The 25,506-nt window shown below is 45.0% G+C and overlaps 1 protein-coding gene across 1 annotated transcript in view; it reads left to right on the top strand.

The window, feature by feature from the left end:
• The first annotated feature begins 13,379 nt into the window (after positions 1 to 13,379).
• The window catches only part of DSCC1 (DNA replication and sister chromatid cohesion 1), a 135,438-nt gene continuing 123,311 nt past the window's right edge, over positions 13,380 to 25,506 (top strand). The window contains exon 1 of the mRNA XM_069220674.1: positions 13,380 to 13,638. Within this exon, the coding sequence (XP_069076775.1) occupies positions 13,463 to 13,638 (176 nt within the window). The 5' untranslated portion in view covers positions 13,380 to 13,462. The remainder of the gene's footprint in view (positions 13,639 to 25,506) is intronic.

Here is a 25,506-nt window from a genome sequence, read left to right as displayed (position 1 = left end):
GGCCAACAGGTCAATGCCCCCCTTGGGGGGGCGCCCCGTGACCAAGGGGACGCCCCCCCCACAAAAATAAACAAATAAAAAAAAATTCCCTGGCGTTCTAGTGGTTTCTGCCCCCCTTGGGGGCAGATCAGCCTAAAAATAATAGGCTGATCTGTCTCCAAGGGGTGCAGAAATGGCCTGGGTACATGTGCCCCCAAAGTGGGGGGCGACCCTTGCCCAAGCCCCCCCCCATCCACTAACACACACACACACACACACACTATCCCTGGTGTCTACGTGGCTTCTGCCCCCCTTGGGGGCAGGTGGTTCTAGAAAAATAGGCCCATCTGCCCCCAAGGGGGGCAGAAATGGCCAACAGGTCAATGCCCCCCTTGGGGGGGCGCCCGTGCCCAAGGGGACGCCCCCACACAAAAATAAACACATTAAAAAAAATCCCTGGCGTTCTAGTGGTTTCTGCCCCCCTTGGGGGCAGATCAGCCTAAAAATAATAGGCTGATCTGTCTCCAAGGGGTGCAGAAATGGCCTGGGTACATGTGCCCCCAAAGTGGGGGGCGACCCTTGCCCAAGCCCCCCCCCATCCACTAACACACACACACACTATCCCTGGTGTCTACGTGGCTTCTGCCCCCCTTGGGGGCAGGTGGGTCTAGAAAAATAGGCCCATCTGCCCCCAGGGGGGGCAGAAATGGCCAACAGGTCAATGCCCCCCTTGGGGGGGCGCCCCGTGCCCAAGGGGACGCCCCCCCACAAAAATAAACACATAAAAAAACATCCCTGGCGTTCTAGTGGTTTCTGCCCCCCTTTGGGGCAGATCAGCCTAAAAATAATAGGCTGATCTGCCCTCAAGGGGGGCAGAAATGGCCCTAAAAGACATGCCCCCCAAAGGGGAGCGACCCTTGCCCAAGGGGGCGCCCCCCCATCCACTACACACACAATCCCTGGTGCCTAAGTGGCTTCTGCCCCCCTTGGGGGCAGATGGACCTAAAAAAAATAGGCCGATTTGCCCCCAAGGGGGGTAGAAAAGGCCAACAGTTCTCTGCCCCCTTGGGGGGGGCGCCCCTTGCCCAAGGGGGCACCCCCCCCCACATAAATACACATAAAAATAAAAAACCCTGGTGATCTAGTGTTTTCTGCCCCCCTTGGGGGCAGATCTGGCTAAAAAGTAGCCAATCTGCCCTCAAGGGGGGCAGAAATGGCCCTAAAGGACATGCCCCCCACAGGGGAGCGACCCTTGCCCAAGGGGGCGCCCCCCCATTCACTACACACACAATCCCTGGTGCCTAAGTGGCTTCTGCCCCCCTTGGGGGCAGATGGACCTAAAAAAAATAGGCCGATCTGCCCCCAAGGGGGGCAGAAAAGGCCAACAGTTCTCTGCCCCCTTGGGGGGGGCGCCCCTTGCCCAAGGGGGCACCCCCCCCCAACATAAATGCACAGAAAATAAAAATCCCTGGTGATCCAGTGGTTTCTGCCCCCCTTGGGGGCAGATCCGCCTAAAAAGTAGGCCAATCTGCCCCCAAGGGGGGCAGAAATGGCCGTAACAAATTGCCCCCACAAGGGGAGCGACCCTTGCCCAAGGGGCCGCTCCCCACAAACAAGAAACCGTAAAGAACAACAAAAAAAAAAAAATCCCTGGTGTCTAGTGGGCATTCCTGCTGCCCGATCGCAATGCGATCGGGCAGCAGGAATGCTCAAAGAGACACCGGGGGAAAGGAAAAGCCTTTCCTTTCCCCCGGTGCCTCTTTAGCCCAAACCCCCCACCCACCGGGAAGAGATTCTTACCTCTTCTCCGTTCGCCGCACAGGAAGCAAATGGCTTCCTGTGCGGCGAAATCCCCATAATGAAGTCAGCGCGCGATCGCGCGCTGACGTCATTATGGGGGGGTGGGGGGGTCGGGGGTGGAAGGGGAAGGGCTTCCCCTTCCATCCCTGACTTTGGGGGGGTGGGGGGAAGCACACAGAGGGAGCGAGAGCGCTCCCTCTGGGCTGTGTGCCGAGGACGTAGTGGTTACGTCCTCGGCACAGCAGCACTGTGCCGCAGGACGTAACCACTACGTCTGCGGCACAGAAGGGGTTAAAACAACCTACATTGACATAAGAGAAATGCCTGTTAGACCATTATAAATAATTATTCAAAGAACTAATATAAGGACATTGTCCTCCAAGTTAAATGTAGTGTAGTAGCCTCATGAACCCCATAACAAATACTGACACTACTAACTATTATCCCCATTATGAAACTATAGAGCCTCAATATTGGAGGCAAGATGAATTATCAAACAGTATAGACTGGGACATATACACATATCTTGAGGGTATACAAATAGAAGGAGAATTATCAGCTACTATACATACAAATATATTTAACTACCTTTCAGATAGATGTGAACAGGACCTTCGCATAATTAGAATAAAAGAGTTTGTTTTAAAATCTACAAAACCTGTTGCAGTTGTCTTTCGAAGAGTGAGGCACCCCTCTGAAGGCCTCTAAAATATTCAGTTTAATTTTTCATGTGTGACACTGGTGCCACCTTGTGGCAAGAAAGTGAATATATTGAAGTCACTGCAATTTTTCAGTGGAACCATGGGCAACAGTCACGTGAATTCCCTGCAATAACAACAGACTCATATTTAGTATTAGACCTCCTACTGTATGCATTTATTAGGGACCTCCCAGTGTGGAATTTAGGATATGAGTAACTTATAAACATGTATATATATATCACAATAACATTATTGTTTGTTGTGTCAGGCAAACAAACCACTTATGCCACACATAAATGCACCTACCTAATATATATATATAAATGAACAGTCCTTCAGAGATTAGGGATATATATATCTGATGTTCACCTTCACAGCCTAATAAGTTTATGTGAAGTCTGGAAATACCCCAGGAAGTAAATAGAAGTCCATTTAGAGTGTAAACCATATAGTATAAAGGACTAGGTTCACTGAACAGACATGGGGTCTCATTTAGAACACATGGTTAAAGTGTTCTCAGGAGACAAGGACAGGATAGGAAAATACTGTAAGGAATGGCACAAAGCAACATTAAAACTTGCACATGCTTGGCCCAAAGAGGGCACATTTTATAATACAACAATAGAACACATGGCCACCTTCCTACAGAGTAAATTCAAGGGAAATAAACTAGAGAAAAAGAAGATCACACTAGACCTATGGAGGGTCTTTTGTGAAACAAATATGAATGAGTCAAATACAAAGCCTCAGACCCTCCCTTCGGCTCCTCCACCCCCTATCAAGACGTGCAATTAAGGTTAGGCAGTGCAAAGGTACAGGGCATGTATACGATGCAACCTGGTACCCCACACTCACTACCCACCTCTTCACATCCCCCTGCTGTGGGATATACAGACCCCGAGTATAGCCCACCATTAGAATCTTTTTCTGAACATAGAGAATATGTCTCCCCCATCTCCATGTCCTCAAATGGCCAGTACACCACGGTAAATGTTAGGTGGGGACAGTACTAAATACATAGGGACAGTAGATGCCACATTTACACTTCATTTAGAGGACGAGATGTCCCCCACTAGGAAACATGAAGGTATACCTAATGAGGGGTCAAGAGAGGCAAAGAGAATGGATGGGGCTAGAAAAAAAGAAGGTGTTTTGCAAAACCAAGTACCAACATTCAAAATGAGACAAGAAGGTTAGCTTACACACCAGAAAGTCCTCCCAAAGAGTGCTGGAGGTTTATGCACCCAGGAGCAGAGGAGAATAGTGTAGGCAAGGGGGTCACAGTGCAGGAAAATGGACGGGTAGACCAAAGAGTGACTTGGGAAAAGGAGGAAGGGCCCTTGAGGCAGTCAAGGGCCCTCACTAGGCCACAAATGATTGAACAAGGAGGACTAGATGACACAGTCTCCACACATGGCAGCTTAGGTGAAGAAGATCTGGATTTAGAAAAATCCTACAAAGGATCAGAGGGGGCATTAGATGACATCACTGAACATGTTAAAAGAATGTCCCTTCTTGAGGACCATAACAGGGAACAGTCACAATATGCCTATGAGGGAGAAGAAAACAATAAGACAGGACAGGCTTTACAAAAGAAGCCAAGAGAATTACAGAGATTAGTATTTGATGGGGCGCATGCACGCCATATGAGAGAAAGGGAACATTTCATATGGCAGGAAAAATGACACTAAGGAAAGACATGGCACATGCATTCCCTGTATGTCCTGGCAATAATTTGACGCCCAATGAAATAGTAGCTCAGTATGAAAATAGTTGGTATAATGTTGTCCCTTTTACTGACAACCTAGCAGGTTGGACAGAAGGATTGGCATCACAGATGACACCATGGCTGCGAGAAGGTTCCTTTGAACCCCAAGACATGGCTAATGCAGAAATGTGCATTTTTCAGGGCAAAGGGGATCCTTACTGGGATTATCCCTATATGCAGAAACGTCTAAGAGTGTGGCAGAAATATGCTTGTAAGTATGACTCTCGTCACCCTACTGGCAATAGGACCACAGTCCTGTCACAAATGCCCTTGATATTCAAGGGCCCAGGGGCACCTCAGTATATACCATGGCCCCAGATGGACAAAGAAAATCTTAAAAAACAATTGCCACAACTTGCTGAGGGTGCTGGGAAATGGATAGCAGCTCTGGAAAAACATACTGCAGGGATTACTCTTGCAATAGGGGGCATTAAGAGTTTATTAAGTTCCCTTATAGGAGATGAGACAGACCTATTGTTCACAAAGGCAGGAGTAAAGGATGTGACATTGACCAACCCAAAATGTGATGGGGCACCCTTTAATAGAGTAAGGGGAATTGTTTGGAAACAACTGAGAAAAATGTATCCAGACAGGCCACACATTGGGTCCTTTATGGCACAAACAATGCAGCCAAATGAGGAACCAGCCAAATTCCTTAGCAGAATGAAGGAAAAATGGACACAGGAAGTGGGGGAGAGTTGGGATGTAACTAGACAGAATGCAATACTATTTTACAATATAGTGAAAAAGGGTCTTCTAGCTGAAGTGCAGGATAAATTAGATAATATAGTGGCCTTAGAAGCCAAACAATGGATAGCGATACAAGCACACATAATACATTTTTGTAAGAAGAGACAAGAAAAGGAAAAGAGCAAGAAAGATAAAATAGAAAAAGCAGCAGCTAAATTGGTCCAGCAAAAACTGTATAAGAAAACAGAGGAAGGAATTGCCACTGCCACCACCCAGTTAGCTGCAGTGTCCCTGGGAGTGCCCCCTTCAGGCACCCCAATGCAACCCTACCAGTATGCCCAGAGAAGCAATAACAGGAATAATGGAAGAGGAGGGTGAGGAAGGTTTGGGGGAAATAGAGTAAACACATTCCAGAGTGGACAGACATGCCACTATTGCAAGGTGACAGGACATTTCATTAGAGACTGTAGGTTTAAAAAGGAAGATGAACTTAGCAACCAGACAAGGGCAAATTATGGCCAACAAATAGCACCGCCTGGTGGCATTGTAGCACAACCTGCCACGAGTCCCCAAGTGATAAATCTCCCACAGCCCCAAATACAACTGCAGCCTCAATCACAGATACAGCCTCAGCAGTTACAGCAATCAGTGCCCCAAATACAGTATGGGCCACTGCAGACAGTGCAGCCCACCTTGCAGCACCAGAACTTACAAGGAGGGCTAACTGTCAGGGGAGGAAACCCATTCCAGTAAAACTACATGGGAGGATATGCCCAATGGAGGTGCCCAAGGAGAAGTCTCATGTGTCCAGTCTTATTGGTAACCCACAGGCCAGACGAGGAACCCACTGTGATAGTAGCCATAAATGTCAAACAGTACACCTTTCTCATTGACACTGGGGCCACTAGGTCCTGTATGCGTGAGAGGGGACTGCCATTGTCAAATTTATCAATGGGCATACAGGGGTTCTCTGGGGCTGTAATGAGGGTTCCATTCACTAAACCTGTGAAGATGGAAATAGGGGGAAGGTGTGTTGATGGATGTTTCTTATTCTCCCCAAATGCACCAGCTAATCTGTTAGGACGTGATCTCATGGCAAAATTAAACATGACTATTCACTTTGAAGAGGATGGGACTATGAACTGTTCAACACCTGGAGTATCTAGTACACGTATCGTGACAATGGTTACACACACCCCAGATGGTAACCAAGTTAGAGCCAGACCTGTAGACATTTTAGCTTTTACTAGAGCAGTGTACACCATCATAGCAGAAACACCGGAACTGACAGGGAAGCTAGTTGAATTACCCAGGAGCTTTCTCTTTAGACGACAGGGCCCCTATTTTGAAATATTAGATAAAGACCCCATTCTGGAAATAGAGGCTCTAGAAGTGTCCCCCACTTATGGGACACTGATGGCAAGTGACCACACTGGTGCGATGTGGGCATGTATCATCTTTTATGATCCCAACATGCAGGTGGGAGACATATCAGATGACCATTTGTTTGCTGATGACCTTAGAAAGACAGAGATTGTTTTTCAAAACAGTATACCTCTATGCACCACACTGGAGACAAAGTCTGTGATACCAATAAATGTCTCCAGTCCTATCAAAGATAATGACCTTGCGCAGGTACCCTCCAACTTGTGGACAAAAGGCCCTTATGATGTAGGCCTCGTCTGCACAGCAGTACCATTCAGAATAATTTTGAAGGAAGGAGCAATACTACCAAGAGTGAGACAATACCCTCTATCCAAAGAAGCAGAGGAGGGCATTGCACCTGTTATACAGGCATTGGTAAAGCAGGGAGTCATATACCCAGGTGTATCCCCCTGTAACACCCCAATTTACCCTATAAGGAAGGCCAAGGGTAATTTGTGGCGCATGATTCAAGACCTGCGCCCCCTTAATGACATAGTGATACCAGAATTCCCTGTAGTACCTGACCCTTCCATCATCCTAACCAACATACCCCAAGATGCTAAGGCCCATATTTATACTTTTTTAGCGCTGCATTTGCGCCGCTTTTTGACGCAAAAACGGCGCAAACTTACAAAATACAGTTGTATTTTGTAGGTTTGCGCCGTTTTTGCGTCAAAAAGCGGCGCAAACGCAGCGCTAAAAAAGTATAAATAAGGGCCTAAATACTTTTCAGTCATAGACTTGAAGAATGCATTTTTCAGCATTCCCCTGCACAAGACAGTCACTATTTGACTGCATTTTCCTATTGCGGTTCACACTACCTTCATTCCCGATTACCTCAAGGGTACTGTGAGTCCCTTGGTGTCTTTAACAGGACGGTCAAGAATGACCTCACCAATTTTCAATGTGACAGCACAGTGTTGCAGTATGTCGATGACCTACTGATCAGTAGTCCAGTAGAGGAGCAGTGTAGAAAGGACACTATGTCCCTGTTTTGCACCCTTGCTCAAAGAGGTTACAAGGTGGACAGGGACAAATTACAGTACTGCCAGGAAGAAGTTCAATACTTGGGGCAACTACTGTCAGCATCAGGCCGCCGAATTATGCCTGGGAGAGCAGAATCCATTCGGTAGATGGCAGAGCCTGAGACTGTGAAAGGAATGCAAAAGTTCCTAGGCTTGTGTAATTATGTCAGACAATGGTTTTTGACTACAGTACTTTAATATCCCCACTGCTTGCATCTATCAAACAGGCAAAAACACAGAAAGACAGGATAACATGGACTACGGACATGGAACAAACCTTCAGTAAGAGATAACAAATGCACCAGTGTTAGGAACACCAGACTACAACAAAGAGTTTTTTCTTTTTTGCCACTGTAATGGCCAGGTGATGACGGCTGACCTCACCCAAAAGTATCCTTTAGGCCACAAACCAATTGCATATTTTAGTGGCCTACTTGATTCTGTCATGAAAAGCCATTACCCTTGTGAACAAGCACTAGCCACAGCAGCCTTTGCAGTAGAGAAAAGTGCCCCCATTGTCATGGGTGCACTTCTGACACTGTATGCTGAACATGCTGTGTTTGCAATAATTCAGAAAGCTAAAACAACATTAACAACACAGAGAGTATCAGGCTATGAGATAATATTATCATTACCATCCTTGAAGGTGGTTAAATGCCACATAGTCAATCCTGCTACCTTCTTTGCACACCCCATTTCAGACACTGACGATGATGCCCATGATTGTGCCACATATACCCCAGATGAGTGTAGCCAAGCAACAGAAGACCCCATTCCAGGTAGTGTTGTATATTTTGTGGATAGGTCTTCCACAATAGATCAGGACACAGGGGTAAGACATACAGGTGCTGCAGTGGTCAGAGCGATGCAGCACAACTCTTCAGACACACTGCAGATAACTGAACAGATAACATTGCCATCTCAATATTCAGCCCAGGCTGCTGAATTAGTAGCTTTAGTGGCAGCCCTCAAACAAGGGGAAGGAGAAACAATAACAATATAATCTGATTCAGCCTATGTCACTACGACAGTGCATTCCAGCATTATGCGGTGGAACAGATGGGGATTTCTCAAGTCTGATGGAAGCCCTGTCATGCACCGCCCCCTTTTAGAGGACTTAATACAAGCTTTAACACTGCCACATGCAGTTGCAGTAGTGAAATGCGCAGCCCACACTAATGGTCAGGATTTTGTGTCCCGTGGAAATGCTCTGGCTGATTGGGCAGCCAAAGATGCAGCAACACGCCCTCTTAGTGACACACATACCACAGTTTTGTTAGCTAGTGAAACATTGACACCTTCAGACCCTTTGAATGCATCCAGACATTACACAGAGACAGCTCATCTGCATATAAGAGAGATACAAGAAAATGCCCCAGAGCATGAGAAACAGTTGTGGGAAGCCAGAGGATGCACACAGACAGGAACAGATTTAATATACAGACAAATGTCAACAGGGAAGCCCGTCCTGCCCCAAGCATTGCCACTGATAGCTTTAAACCAGCTACATCTTCCTTCACATACTGCTAGAGACAATATGTCCCTCCAAATATGTCAGGATTGGTTTGTCCCTAACTTACATGAGATGATTACAATGTACATACACACCTGCACAGTGTGCCAGCAGTATTCACCAAGTCCCACCTCTAAGGTAATAGCTTCCACAATACCTCGCCCACAAGGTCCCTTTAAGGAACTGCACATTGATTACATTGATATGATCGACAGATGCAATCATTATCGCTATCTCATAGTTGTAGCCTGCCCATTCTCAAGGTGGATTGAAGCAGGACCTTGTGTTCACTGTGATGGCAAGTCAGCTGCTAATTTTTTGATCCGAGAGGTAATACCACGGTGGGGTGTCCCTGAGGGGATCAGATCCGACAATGGCACCCACTTCGTCAATAATATATTTTCTCACCTCACCACCTTGTTAGGAATAACACATAAATAAAAAAGTAAACTATGTGTGACATTGAAGAAGAAATGGTTATACTGCCTCCCTTTGGCCCTCTTTGCTTTGAGAAATACCCCAGGATCAGATCACCATTTGACTCCTCATCAAACAGTGACAGGTAGAACAATGAGCACATTTGTGCCATCAACTAGACATAAGTTAGAGACTGAGAGTGCACCTGAAGTTGTACAAACTGAAATGAATTAATAAATGTCTGAGCTAACCAAAGTTGCAAAGTTCTTCTCTAAACAGGCTACACGTGCAGCCAAGAAGCGCGCCCACGCATCTCCTGTAAAGGATCAACAAATACCATTACCTTTGGGAACTTTAGTATATATTCTCAATTTTGTCAGAAAGTGGAAGGACTGCAAATTCAATGGACCTTTCCCAGTGACAGACAGCACGACTACAGCAGTGAAAGTCCAAGGCCACAAACCATGGTACTACCTCCAGGACATCCGCCTGGCCCCGACCATGCCATCCATCCCTTTGGACACCGAGCAGGAAAAAGAGGGGGGAGAACAGGAGAAGCAACCGGAGTAAAGCCTCCCTCTAAAGCTCCAATATTAGACAATTCTTCTTTCCAGTTATGTATTTTATGTTTGTTTTTCCTCCTCAGTGGACTGATATAATTGTTTTTAGCCCTTGGATATTTTTATTTTTTTGATCCTATATTAATTAATACACGCATGTGTAAAAATGTTGATAATGATATTGACCATCACCCTTTCCATACTGCTTTGTTTGATGATACGTGGTACCAGCACATGCATAGTATAGGCACCTCCACCTCCAACACCAGTTGTTATGTATGCTCTCTCTTCCCCCATGCTGCTGGAGTGGATAGTTTGCATCTCCCAAAAGAGGTATCCCCGAACATTACACATTGTCTCCTGCACCTATTTTTATGCAGAATGAGAGCACAGCTACAACCAACTCGCGTTAGTCCTGTTACTGCACTAGTTAACACAACTAGATTTGACACCACCTTAAAATTCCTACAAGTCCTGACAGGAAAACAAGAGATAATGGAAGAGATATCAAAATTGAAGAAAGCAGGGCAAAAAAGGTCTCACCCAGATTGGGAAAAAATGGTATTACATCAAGGTATTTTTGGAAGGTCTTACCCATCATCTGAATGTAGTAACTATTTAGCTAAACCGCTGCCCCCTGATTGTGCAAGCAGGCCAGTTCTTAGTATCACAGGATCAGTATTTGCCCATGATAAATGGCAGACCGAGGCCAAAGTCATATGTAGAGCAATATCATTATGGAATGGCACTGAGACACAAGGTCCACTAAGTTTTAATAAGATAATAGGCCAATGTCAGGAAATATGGATGCGAACATACAGAGATATACATGGACAGGAACTACCATACACCCTAGAATAGCAATTAAATTAACACAGTTTTCTCTTTGTTTTAGAGGGAATGGGACAGTGAAGGTGGGGAGTAACCTCAACTGCAACATCACCACCTACAACGCTGATATGCAGGGCGGCACCTCCAGCCTGATGGATCAATGCTGGATGTGTGGGGCCCGGCTCCACATGCAACTACCCCCGAACTGGAATGGCCTCTGCTCCCTAGTGACTTTGCACACCCCCTCCCTGGTGATACCAGGTGTGGACATCTCTCAGTTACATGACCATCCCATGAGCCGTCCAACAACCTTGCTTCACCATTACCGGACAAAACGAGCTGCTGAGTTTTTTGGTACTGAAGTGTGGAAAGACGTTCCACAGGAACATAGACTATTTAATGATGCCCAAATCTTTTTTGGTAGCATCCTTCTATTTATTCAGGCGAAAGCAACTGCACGCTGGCTGCAGATCACACGCTTTGAATTGATGAAGACCATAAATGCAACCGAAGATGGGTTCAATGCTATCAAGGAAGAACTCCGTGCCCTTTGGCTGATGGTAATGCAACACAGATATGTACTTGATTTAATGACGGTCATGGAAGGAGGGGTGTGTAAGAAGATTGGATCAGCCTGTTGTACTTATGTGCCAGCCAATGATGCGGACAATGGGACATTAACTCAGGCCATTCAGACATTGCATGATCTACAAAAGTAAATGATCAATGAGGGGGGTGCCCCTGATGGGTGGTTCGAGGGCAGGTTTGAATGGGTGCCGTCCTGGACGTCGGGGTTGTTCAAGACCTTGTTGCCTTTGATCGTGTTGTTGCTCGTGATGTGTCTTATTTTTCAGGTAATAATAGCATGTTGCAAAAGGATGACATCTAAATTGGGAGGGACAGAGTAGTGAGTATGTGGTGATTCCCCTAGTTTCATTAGTAGATGGGAAGGTAGGAAAAGTAGTTGAATAATCAACTAGAGGGGGGAATGATGTACGAAGAATAGGAACACATCACATACATCACATACATACAAACATAAGTTCCCAAATCCTAATACAAACATTTTAGGCTAGGGATAGTTGTAAACTAATGTAAGTAGTGAAAGGCTTAACACATGACATGCTAAAGAAAGACAGACTGTGGGTTCAATAGAAAAGGCAGGTCATATTTAGGACAAACAAACACTTATTACTTAGGAAACTTATACACATGCTGCATTGTTAAGTTAACTGTGCTGAAACACACAAAAGGCCCAAGCCACATTAGAATGAGAGTTTTTCTTTAAAGCTGCACCAACTGTTGCTTTCAAAATGTTCACTTAGCACGAATAGGGTGGAACAAAAGGGTGTATCCTGCCTTAGCACAAGGGTCCTAAAAACCACAAGTCATTCATATCTTGGTGAGGGGAACTGTGTAAGGGTCAGATAAACATTTGCACAAGGCAGGGCTACCGTGAGCATCATGTAACATATAATCACTTGTTGTGCAGGAAAGATAGAGATGCTGAATGATGCCAGTGTTACTTACCCACCCATGAGGTAACCAGTAATCGTGCATGTGCTCTTGTCAAGAGGTCCCTCTCCCCTATTATCTTATCTGTACTGCTTGTTCTTGCTTACGTCAATGCTGAACTTGTCAGCATAGATTTTTGTGGTTTTTACAGTATAAATACCACTGCTTGTGAACTAGAACTTTGAACTTCAGTCATGGCCTCTATGTTGAGACTGCCTGTTGTTCCCAGCTGAAAATCGATTAAACCTATATTATTGTGTCAAATTGATCTGTCTTATTTTATTAACAGATTTCCCTCTAACAACGCTCCGCCCGAGCTCCATCTGCGTCTGAAACCATGTCTGCATCTGTGCCTGCGTCCGGCTCTAAATTGTCAACGGAGGACGCTTCTCAGGTCCTTTAGGGTCCAAGCCCCGTGGGTTTTGCACCTCTCTCTCACCTTGCACTCCCAGCTCTCAAACCACACTCTTTGGGCCCCCGTAGAGAGCACAGTGAAGCACCGCTCTCCCCTGCCTGGAGCTCCGTAAGCAGGGGACGGAGGGGCTGAGGGGGCCAAGGTCAAAGAGTCGGTCGAAGATTTGGGGACTCGGAGGTGCTCAGAGCCCCACGCCGCTGCTGAACGCCAAGACCACGCCCACTGCCGCTCACGCTCTGTGCATTCATCCTCACGCTCCGTGACTCCTCCGTCTACCCAACAATGCATGATGTAACATTCAGAATACATGACTATTCATTAGTAAAATTTCAGCGTTAACAGTAGTCTGTTAAAAAAAAGTCCACAAACAGCTAAAAAAAAATGGAACCGGCCCACAAACTGACTTGTCAGACCAGCACTTCGGGCACTCCTTGAGTGCTCTATTGGCCAGGCCGACCGCCTCAGTGACACATCGAACTTGGACCTTAATTAATAATTGATAAAGCAGCTCACAGAACATGCAATCATTCTATTGTATTGCTATCTGTAGAGCAGTTTCGAAGTGCCTCACCTAAAACAAATATATAGCCAGAGGCCAATATTCTCAAATCCCTTTTCATTACCAGGAAACAAACGTTCAAAGCAGCAGATGTAAGGGCGCTCAGATTTATTGTTAGGGCAGAAAAATATTGTTTTGCCTGATTTTAAGATGGCCGCCACTTGGGACGTGAAGGCCCAGAGCACGCGCGTTGGTTCTTTCACGGTCTTGGTGAAACACAGCTTGTTCCGTTCCCCGGTGAGATCCTGAGAGAACTTTCGCGCCATGGACTGCCGCACTCGGGCGGAGGTAGATGCTACTCTGCAGGTGGCTAAGTTGGTTCCGGAGGAATTGCTGGGAACGGTGCATTGCCTGAGCTTCAGCCCCACTGTGACCTCCGGGGAGTACAGCCTGCTGGAGCTGGATCCTACTCTGTGCGAAAGCGTGCAGAGCGGCCAGAGGTAGTGTTCCTGTCTGTCCTGTAGCCTGTAATACAAGACTGCTTACCTGCCCCACTGTTTACCAAGGTACACACTTTACATCGCTGGTTATGACTGCTTAGCCCGCTTCGCTGAGCGCACGTACGCAGCTCCTCTGGAAAGAGAACTCCTCCACTTATAACTTACCCATCATAAGCGAGTGCTGGCACTTTAACCAGCCGATCTTTGCTCTCTCTATATAACAAGCACTGTACCTTTCTTCTTTGATCACCATTATGTATGAACTTAAATAACAGAATGACTTTCATAAAAGCCAAAACTGTCTGAAGGTTGCACACTTGTCATATGCTGCCACTAATAGTTTTTAGTGGGGCAGGTGACAGCAGCAATGGGACGCTACATTTCCAGTCCAGACTTTGCATTACACAAAGGAATAGATTTTGGGATTCAGAATAGTGGGACAAAGTGACTGAAGTAGCACACCAAAAAAACAATAATAGTTTATTGCATGATTAAATAAGATAATTGCAAAGCATTCTATTAAAATCATTACAAGTATTTGTTTTTAACCAGAACGATTGGTAAAATGCATTCAAAGGGTGCATAGGTGGGGACTGCCATAGTCACTGAAGCTCGTGCAGGTGGCCATTCTTGCTCAGTGCTTAAGGTTCTAAGGGATTAGTCAAATGTACATATGTAAACAATATGGTCCATTTTTTCCAAACCAGACGAGGTGGCTGTTTTTTTCATAGTGCCTACTATACACCTAGTTTTATTGGCTATGTTGTATACGAAGCTTTTTGCAAGAGAAATAGGAAGAAATGTATCCTGACTAATTTTCAGGGCTGTGTTTTCGGATTCAGGGCCTCTATAGTGGTCTGCTTGCACGTCCACACCCTCAAGTTGTTGAATGATTCACTTAATAATTGTCTGAAAACTTATAAGAACGAGGGGCTCGGACATACCATGTGTATAAAAATGTTTTGTTCCCTTTTTTACATAGTCTGGATTTGAGATCTGTATTTTGTTCTTGCCACTTTGGAAGAAAATCCAGCGTTGGCACCCCCCAAGACGTAATGCCATGAACTTGCTTTTAATATGCTTTGAATAATTTGTTCCCGATATGTCTTTTTTCCTTTTTCCTTATACGTGTTCATTACCATCCGGGAGTGACCGTGCAGTGCTGCTGAGTTTTTGTCCTTGAATCTGCTCCGCTTTTGTGTGCTGGGTATTAAGGTTTTTTGAACACCTTGTGGGTAACATGCAGATTCCACACCTCCTTCACTTGTATAGTGGCTAGATGTTTTTCCATGTAGTGGTGATGGGCCAAATTCCAGTGCCGGCTTGCTAGTTCTTGCCAGCTAAAGTGGTCTTGAGTGTCAGGCCTTGATTCCCTCAGCAGGCCTCGAAAAATAAAAAAATGTTATTAGACCTGCAGGTCGAGTAACTTGAATAAGCTACTTGACCATAACTGTAATAATGTAATTGATCTGTAAACTGGTCTCAAATTGGGTGATCCTAGGCAACTGTTTTAGTTTAGTCGCCTTTCTCTTCATTGTCACATATGAGTGTACCTTCAAATATGTGAGCTCAGCATTTCTGCTGTACAAAAAACTTCTCTGTTTGGGTAAATAGGCTAAATGTTTGCTCCATGTATAAAAAATAATCTAGCCCCCATATAGGGGACACATGGTCCTTTACTTGCCTCTTAGTTTACTGATATCATTGCTACCAGGACAGGAGTGTTTCTAGGTTTATGTTTAAACACTCAGTTGTAATAAATATATTACTAAAGCATGATGTGGTTGCACACTGTCATTTATAGACAACATTTTCAAGAAATGTCCAAAAGCCTTCCTACTAACTTGCAGCTTTACTGATAAAACTATATAATGTATTAACAATCTGTGAAATTCGTTTTTCAGAAAACATATTTATTCTTTGCTCATAGCCAAGAAAAGTGTTCTGATTTTTTTTCATCCTATTAAAATATTTTTTTCATCACATATAAGTACAAACAATGGGCTTGCACAACTACTGAAATATATTTTGAAATGTTCGTAGAGTTGACTTAGCTATTTAAATAGTGTGTGTTAAGAAACACCTGACAAAAATCCTGGAACTCTGCAGCCAGAAGGAACATTTAATTGTAAGACAAACTGATATTTGACATATGTTTTTACTGGCTTTTATTTAATCTTCATGACCAGGGGAATTGGCTCCTTACTGGGACCCCATAGATGCTTTGAGGAGATGGTGAATGCACATTGTAGACCACAGGCTTTGTTTTTGATTGATTCAGTTCTGCACAGTTACATCTTGAATCAATTCATACGCCAAGGTGTTTGTATTCTGACACTTGTGATGTGTTCACTGCACAGGCAGGTACCAGGTTTATTCTCTTTCCAAAAACAAAAATGTTTGTTTTGGCCAAATTGATTTCATGTTTGTTAAATCAGGTGTACTCACCAAGTTTGTCAGTCAGCCACTGGAGATCCACTTTTGTTTTGCTTAACATCACCAGATCATCAGCGTACAGCAGATTGGTTAGCTGCCCTCGCCCTAGAGTGAGCGATGAGCGTTTACAGAGTCCAGTGCCGGAGTGAGGTCCAGTATGTACAGATTGAATAACAAAAGGGGCCAAAATGCAATTTTGTTTTAGCCCTATTGTGGTGTTAATTTTTCTAGAGAGAAACATTAGCCACATATCTCTATATAGGTGTTCTGTGGCTCCCCGGCGCTTTGTGGGGATTGCCCATGATTGTAACTTTTCCATGGAGATTTCCTTGGGATCTGGTCGAATGCTGCCTTAACCCCTTCGCTGCCAGGCCTTTTCCCCCTCCTGTGCCAGGCCTTTTTTTGCCTATTTGGAATAGTTCTCGCTTAGGCCCTCATAACCTTTTGTCCACATAAGCTACCCACGCCAAATTTGCGTCCTTTTTTTCCAACATCCTAGGGATTCTAGAGGTACCCAGACTTTGTGGGTTCCCCTGAAGGAGGCCAAGAAATTAGCCAAAATACAGTGAAACATTAGTTTTAAAAAAAAAAATGGGAAAAAAGTGCTGCAGAAGAAGGCTTGTGTTTTTTTTCCCTGAAAATGGCACCAACAAAGGGTTTGCGGTGATAAAATCACCAGCTTTCAGGAACAGGCAGACTTGAATCAAAAAACCCAATTTTTCAACACAATTTTGGCATTTTACTGGGACATACCCAATTTTTACGATTTGTTATGCTTTCAGCCTCCTTCCAGTCAGTGACAGAAATGGGTGTGAAACCAATGCTGGATCCCAGAAACCTAAACATTTCTGAAAAGTAGACAAAATTCTGAATTCAGCAATGGGTAATTTGTGTAGATCCTACAAGGGTTTCCTGCAGAAAATAACAACTGAAATACAAAAATATTGAAATTGAGGTGAAAAAAACAGCCATTTTTCTCTACGTTTTACTCTGTAACTTTTTCCTGCAATGTCACCTTTTTGAAAGCAATATACTGTTACGTCCGCTGGACTCTTTTGGTTGCGGGGATATATAGGGCTTGTAGGTTCATCAAGAACCCTAGGCACCCAGAGCCAATAAATGAGCTGTACCTTGCAGTGGGTTTTCATTCTATACTGTGTATACAGCAATTCATTTACTGAAATATAAAGAGTCAAAAATAGGTATCAAGAAAACCTTTGTATTTCCAAAATGGGCACAAGATAAGGTGTTGAGGAGCAGTGGTTATTTGCACATCTCTGAATACTAGCATGTGAATTACAGGGCATTTCTCAAATAGACGTCTTTTTTACACACTGTCTTCTATTTGGAAGGAAAAAATGTAGAGCAAGACAAGGGGCAATAACACTTGTTTTGCTATGCTGTTCCCCCAAGTCTCCTGATAAAAATGGTACCTCACTTGTGTGGGTAGGCCTAGTGCCCGCGACAGGAAATGCCACAAAACACAATGTGGACACATCACATTTTTCCACAGAAAACAGAGGTGTTTTTTGCAAATTGCCTACCTGTGGATTTTGGCCTCTAGCTCAGCCGCCACCTAGGGAAACCTACCAAACCTGTGCATTTTTGAAAACTAGAGGCCTAGGGGAATCCAAGATGGGGTGACTTGTCGAGCTCTCACCAGGTTCTGTTACCCAGAATCCTTTGCAAACCTCAAAATGTGGCTAAAAAAAGCACTTTTTCCTCACATTTCGGTGACAGAAAGTTCTGGAATCTGAGAGGAGCCACAAATTTCCTTCCACGCAGCGTTCCCCCAAGTCTCTCGATAAAAATGGTACCTCACTTGTGTAGGTAGGCCTAGTGCCCGCGACAGGAAATGCCCCAAAACACAAAGTGGACACATCACATTTTCTCAAAGAAAACAGAGGTGTTTTTTGCAAAGTGCTTATCTGTGGATTTTGGCCTCTAGCTCAGCCGCCACCTAGGGAAACCTACCAAACCTGTGCGTTTTTTAAAACTAGAGACCTAGGGGAATCCAACATGGGGTGACTTGTCGAGCTCTCACCAGGTTCTGTTACCCAGAATCCTTTGCAAACCTCAAAATGTGGCTAAAAAAACAGGTTTTCCTCACATTTCGGTGACAGAAAGTTCTGGAATCTGAGATGAGCCACAAATTTCCTTCCACCTAGCGTTCCCCCAAGTCTCCTGATAAAAATGGTACCTCACTTGTGTGGGTAGGCCTAGTGCCCGCGACAGAAAATGCCCCAAAACACAAAGTGGACACAACAAATTTTCTCAAAGAAAACAGAGGTGTCTTTTGCAAAGTGTCTACCTGTGGATATTGGCCTCTAACTCAGCCGCCACCTAGGGAAACCTACCAAACCTGTGCATTTTTTAAAACTACAGACCTAGGGGAATCCAAGATGGGGTGACTTGTCGAGCTCTCACCAGGTTCTGTTACACAGAATCCTTTGCAAACCTCAAAATGTGGCTAAAAAACACTTTTTCCTCACATTTCGGTGACAGAAAGTTCTGGAATCTGAGAGGAGCTACAAATTTCTTTCCACCCAGCGTTCCCCCAAGTCTCCTTATAAAAATGGTACCTCACTTGTGTAGGTGGGCCAAGTGTTTGTGACGGGGAAGAGCCAAAAACACGTCAAAATTGAGGGGGAACCAAAGTGGGTCCAAAAGGGCAGTTTGAAAAAAAACATTTTTAGGCTGACAAGTGCAGCAGAAATGTTATCGGTATAGATGAGACAATGCTGGGTGGTAGGAATTTTGTGGATTACTGCAGATTCCGGAAGGTTCCATCACAAGAATGTGGGAAAAATGTGTGCTTTCCAGCAAAGTTGCAGGGCATTGTGGGTAAGGAAATGGTGCGGGGTGCATGTGAAGCACACCACCCTGGAATCAACTAGATGTTTAGTTTTCAGATGTGTCTAGGTCTTGTGGATTTTTCTACATGGCAGCGTCCCAAAGTAAAAAAAAGTGCAGCCCTCACCATTCCAAGTGGGATGATTCTGAGAGTTACCAAGCTCTCATGGCCCAAATGTAAAACAAAAACCAAAAATAATCAAATGTCCTCTTGCTTGCCATGGGATAAGATATTTTAGTGTCCGGGGGAGAGCTGAAAGACTGTTAGCCCCTTCAGTTCGGGTGGGGGCATAACCAGGCCCATACTGGTTGGTAGCCACCACTCCACTATTTTCTTTTATTTTTTTTATTCCCTGGCATCTAGTAGACTTTCTGTCCCCCTGGGGTGTGGATCGGTGGTAATTGCCCAATCTGCCCAGAACAACTTTGGCCCCATTTATTTGGGGTGAGGGTATGGCCATACCCCCAACCTCTTATTTTGGAAAAAAAATCTTACCTGGTCTCTGGTGGGCTGTCTGCCCCCTTGGGGGCAGATAGGCCTTCCAAAATAGGCCAGTCTGCCCTCAAGGGGGGCAGTTATGGCAAACAGTAATGTGCCCTCATGGGGAGAGACCCTTGCCCAAGGTGCTGCCCCCTCCAAACCACATACACACACACACCAATCCATGGTGTCTAGAGGTTTCTGCCCCAAAGGGGGCAGATTGGCCTTACAAAAATAGTCTGATCTGCAATTTGCCCCCCAGGGAAGCGACCCTTGTCTAAGGGGTCGCTCCCCATACATAAAAACATAAAGTAAATAAAAAAATATATATCCCTGGTGTCTAGAGGTTTCTGCCCCCCCGGGGGCAAATCCGCCTAATTGTATTAGGACGATCTGCCTACGGGGGGGCAAAAAAGGCCTACAAATATTTTGCCCCCCCCGGGGAGTGGCCCTTGTCAAAGGGGCCGCTACCCTTATGCGTTAGTATAAAAAAAAAAAAAATTCGCTGGTGTCTTGTGGTTTCTGCCCCCCTGTGGACAGATCGGCCTGATATTAGGCCAGTCTACCCCCGGGGGGTCAGAAATGACCTAGAAATAATTTGCCCCCCGAGGAGCAGCCCTTGACCATGGGGCTGCTCCCCTTACTTCAAATAGCCCTCAAAAATATATATTCCATGGTGTCTAGTGGTTCGCAAAGCCGATCTGCCCCCAGGGGGTGCAGAAATGGCCTAATAATAATTACCCCCCCCACCCCCCCCGGAGTGACCCTTGCCCAAGGGGTCGCTCCCCACAAATAAAAATAAAAAAAATCAATCCCTGGTGTCTGGGGAGGTTTCTGCCCCACCCCCCGGGGGCAGAAACAGCCCAAAAATAAATTGCCCCCCTGGAGAGCGGCCCTTGTCCAAGGGGCCGCTCTCCTTATGAAATAAAACAAAAAAAAAAAAAATCCCTGGTGTCTAGTGGCATTTCTGCTGCCCGATCGCAAGGCCTTTCCTCTCCTTTCATGCCTCTCCGCCCCCGCCACGTGATCCGAGGAGAAATGCTTTGCATTTCTCCTCCGATCCGGCGCTGGAAGCTGAGCTTCCAGTGCCAGAGGGAAGGCCTTTGATGAGGTCAGTGCGCGAAAGCGCGCTGACGTCATCAGACGCCACGGGGGGGTTACGGAGGGGCGGGGTGGAAGGGGAAGCGATTTCCCCTTCCATCCCTGCCTAGGGGAGGGGTGTGCCTAGCCATCGGGGGGAGCCCCTATAAGGACGAGGTGATCTCGTCCAAGGCACTGGGGAACCGGCGCCTTGGACGAGATCACCTCGTCCTGGGCACACAAGGGGTTAAAATCAGCAATATAAATATATATATGTAAGATAATAGGAGCAGAGAAAAAAACCTAAAAAGAATAGTGAGGTACATGGGTATGACACCGTTTAACCTATTACTTTGGCAGTGTTGGTGAAGTTGCGTCAAAGAGATGTAATCTGAGGGGGAAGCCAAATTCTTGAAACTCCTGGGGTCCGTCCCCCCCCCCCCCCCACTTCTAGAACTGAAAGAGATGGAGCGCTGTGATATGCGTAGGGGCCTCTGGAGAGATAGGACACCAGTGATCCCCATGTGAATTCAATGTTTTTGAAATCCCCCTGAAAGACGTCTGCCATTCTTTCCATGTTGAGGGCTTTCCATAAGCAAGCACACCATTGTGTAGTAGCTGGGGCCTCCTTTCTCTTCCAGGCTGCGGCTAGCTTAGCTGCCCCTGAGCATAGCCACAGTACTGCGCTATTGCCTTTATTTTGACCCTTGAGGGTGACGTCCTGCAGGCCTAGTAATGCAAATCGCAGTATATATTGGTGGATGGGATATCACAGGAAATCTTTAATTTGCTCCAAGATCTGACCAAAATGGCCGGATTATTGGGCAGTCCCACCATATGTGGTGAAAATCCCCTAGAAGCCCACATCACCCCCCCCCCCCAACATAAACCAGAAGTAGTCAAGAAGATTTTTTTTTTTTAACTTAGTAGGGTACAGGTACCAGTCGTAGAGTAATTTGTAGTGTGCTTCTCTCTTGCCTATGGAATGGTTGCATTTTGGAATATCCCTCAAAAGTTATTTCCATTTTGCTTCAGGAATTCCCCCCGAGTGTCTCTTCCCAGAAAGCGATATGACAGGGCTGTGGGGTGGTGAATGTAGTGAGCAGCAAGGCATAGTAAAAGGAAATGTTCCCTCTGGTGGAACCCACATGTTTTACAAATCGTACAATAGGGGTATGTTCTCTAGTGGCGGCATCTTTAATGTCTGTGTTGAGTGCCTGTGTGTAACAATAGTGTTCCGCATCGGAAAGGTAGAAGTTTCTCCGGCAGTTTTTGAATGTTAAAATATCCCAATTGTGAAAAAGATCGGCGAGAGTGAGGCATCCACCTTTTGCCAATTTTCACATGGACCAGGGAAGAGAGCTGGGGAGAATGCCGGGTTATAATGTTTGACGTACTTTTTTTTATGTCGGAGGCTAACATGGAGGGGTGGGGGCAAAGGATTGGTAATGTAAGTGTACCGGGGAAGAGAGCTGGAGGGAATGCCGGGATATAATGTATGACTGTCTCTCTTTTGTAGCATCAGAGGCTAACATGGGGGAAGAGGGAGGGAGTGGTAATGTAAGTGTACCTGCTGTCCTCATTGAGCATTTAAATGCAACTTAGAAAACCACTTTGCTCCATTCAAATCTGCCCAAATGTCATCAATTGTGAGTGTAATGTGTCTTTGTCATCTGAGCATGGCATTTGTCAATCTCATGTCAAATTAAATTCTGATACCATCAGGTTTGCGGTGTTTTGTGATCATCACCATCGGAGAGGCCATATCCATGGTGTGGGCTGCACTACTTTTTCAATCATCCCATATCCTATTAAAGTGTTAATTTGATTTCCACATTCTTGTACAGGTGAAATAGGACGCTTTTCTGTCGTAGGGTTACAGGTTTGATGGTGACCGTGAGGAATTTAACAGGTTTCGATTTTAGGCACCCTGCCCTGTGAAACAATCTCCAATTTTACTGAATGTTGCATGAGCTTCCATTTATGTTCATAAACCACACAAATCTGATTAGTCCCAGAGTCGCTTTGCATTGTGCATGGAGATATATATATATATATATATATATATATATATATATATATATATGTCATTTTTAGATTGAAGCAGAATATTCTTTGTACATGTTTCTATTTCATTGCTGTGACCATTTTTAAACGTGCACTTTCAGTTGTACACTTTTCACCTTTCTTTGCGGGCCTCGCAGAGTGGTTTAATAAAGGTACTTCTTAGACTAAGAGTTGTATATACCAGAAATTCCTTTCGGTGTGTGTTTTATCTCAGTCCGTAGTGAAACAAAACAGGTGGTTTGCATTGTGGTGTCTCGGGCATCTGCCAGGTTATTCAACCTCCCCATTTTGAGCCTCGTTTCAGGTTTATCCCACAGTTGAAGTTTTTTTTTTATAGCCCCTTGCATTCTCTATTGGCATCATGCTTCATCATTGGGTCCCTATAAACTAGGGTGGGCTCCACAGTATTCCAGGGAGCTCTTTGAATGTTATTACTACATATTGCTGGCAACCTAAAGAGATACTTCTTTTGAAATTGGCTCTTCTGATTTGGGTTTGAATGCTTCTGATAGTTAGGATAGTTTTGCCTGCAATAAAGATATCTGTTGGCTCATGCCATCCGTAGGTTCTAATATATAAACCAACAGATGGCATGAACCCCAACAGGGAATAGGGTTCGGGAAATGTGTGTGTATGTATGTGTGTGTACACATATATATATTTCACACATACACACCTAGTGGCTGCCACCACTAGGTGATTATAGTTAGGACCTAGTTTCTTTAGAAAAAGTGCTTTTTTACTTGCCAAGATCTTTGGTGCCGGTTGACAAATCTTGACAAAATGTTTTCAAAAAATTTGCCACTTACATGAGCTGTTGTCTGGAAAGTTTTGCGGTGATCTGTCAAGCGGAGGCTGAGAAAAAGGAATTTTGAACAGCGATAGCACCCAAGGCACTGGACAGAAACACACCAAATTTGGCAGGAAGGCTTGGTCTACAAAGCAACCTTTATGTCATTTGGTATAAATCCATTCAGTAGTTTTAGAGAAATTAAAGAAAATTCAAATTTGTATCTATAGGGATGCGAAGTCTTCGCGAACCCTCTGCATCTTGTACTGAGATCTGATTGGCTGCCAACACTTCAACACGGAAGTATTGTGAGCCATCTTGAGACTTGGCTTCAGAAGAGTCCTGGAAAAAAGCGTAAAAGAAAAAGGGCCAGGGTAGGACACCCTGACCTCTTACCTCTGTTCTGTTTTTAAAATTTTCGCTATGATTTTTAAAAAGTGTGGGCTCCTGCATTTGTTAATTCTGAAGCCCCTGGTGGGCATTCCTATTTTACCCAGCCGCATGCAGCCCTGAGGACCGCCGCCTACCCAGGTCACAGAACAAATGAAATGCATGGGAGGGCGTGGCCGTCACTCGGCCCCGGCGACCACCACCTCCCTGGGACTTATAACAATTTAGCAGCTCCCTCAGTGTGACAGCAATGCTGGGGGCAGTGAGCCAGTTGGGACTGTGGGGGCCTTCATGCTCCATCCATGGTCCCCATCATTGTGACTGGGTGCCCTGAAAAATCCAAAGGTTACAGTGACATTAAAGTTAGGAAATAGAATTGAAAAAAACCGATAGAAATTCACTTAAAAAACCTAAGGTTACAGGGACGTTAAACCTAGGCTTACATTTTAAACGTATCAAACCATATAAATTCACCAGTTATAGTTAGTGTTATCTCAAGTGCCCTAAGGTTACTATAACTCAAACCGTCGCCATGCACTGCTAATTACTCCACAAATTACACTACTCATGACATATTTGATAACATCATTGATAATGTCACTGTAACATCTGCGGTTAAATTATTGATCAGATAACTGTGCATGGCGGGGACGCAAGCTACAGTTAGTTACCTTAATGCACGAGTTGTAGTTACTTGAGATAATGCTAACTACAACTGGTGAATTTCTATGGTTTGATAGGTTTAAAATACGAGCCTAACTAAAACGTCCCTGTAACCTCTGTTTATATGGAGATATATATCTCTCCTAGTGGCGACCACCACTAGGTAGTTATAGCCAGGACCATGTATCCATAGAAAAAGTTTTTTTTTTTTTTTACTTGCCTATATCTTTGGCATGACAAATCTTCATTTTACCACAAAAGTGTGCTGGTGATTCTTGTTGCACATGGGACGTTTTGGGGTATTCCGTCAAGCAGTCATAAAAGTTGTTTCCCATGTGAATTCCCATAGGACCTTTAGAAATGACTACTGCCCGAACCACTGGATGGAATTATACCAAATTTGCTAGAAAGGCTAGCTTTCTGTACGCAGATTATACTTTTGCTTATTTGGTGAAAATTGGTTCATTAGTTTTGGAAATATTAAAGGGAAAATATATGTGTATATCTAGGGCCATGGCTTTTGTGATGATTTGCGAAAAAAGACAAGCTTTTGCAGGGAAATGCACAGGTCTGATTGGCTGCCAACACTTTGAACCAGGAAGTGTTGGCTGCCATCTTAGGACTCGGCTTCAGTCGAGTCACAGTAAAAAGTGTAAAAAATGAAAAGGGGCCAGGGTAGAGACACCCTGACCCCTTAGGTATGGTGACGGGGTCCCTGAGGGACACCGCCAGAGCGGAACAATTTTTTTTAAAAACATTTTTTGCTGCAAATTTGCAGCAAAAAAATAAAAAGCAAGCATGGGCTCCTGTGCTTGTTTTTTTAAAAGCCCCTGGGTGGGCCAGGTCCCTTAATGTTGGGAAGGGGTCCTGCAGACCCCCCTGTGTTCCGGGGACTGCCACTCTGCGGGCCAACTTTCAGTAATTTGCAGGGGGGCCTCGTGGCCCACCCGCAGCCCCAGAGATTGCCACCTCCCCAGTGCTGAAATTAAATGTGCTGAGGGGCCGTGCTTGCCTCTCCCCCGCAGTCCCGGGGACCACCACCGCTCCAAGGCACTGAATTGTACATAACTGCCACGTCTCTGTGGCACAAAATAAATTATGTGTGGGG

Source organism: Pleurodeles waltl, chromosome 2_2, assembly GCF_031143425.1.
Source record: "Pleurodeles waltl isolate 20211129_DDA chromosome 2_2, aPleWal1.hap1.20221129, whole genome shotgun sequence".
Classification (NCBI taxonomy): domain Eukaryota; kingdom Metazoa; phylum Chordata; class Amphibia; order Caudata; family Salamandridae; genus Pleurodeles; species Pleurodeles waltl.
The sequence above is the reverse complement of the archived record's forward strand: the minus strand, read 5'-3'. Positions and strand labels throughout refer to the sequence as shown.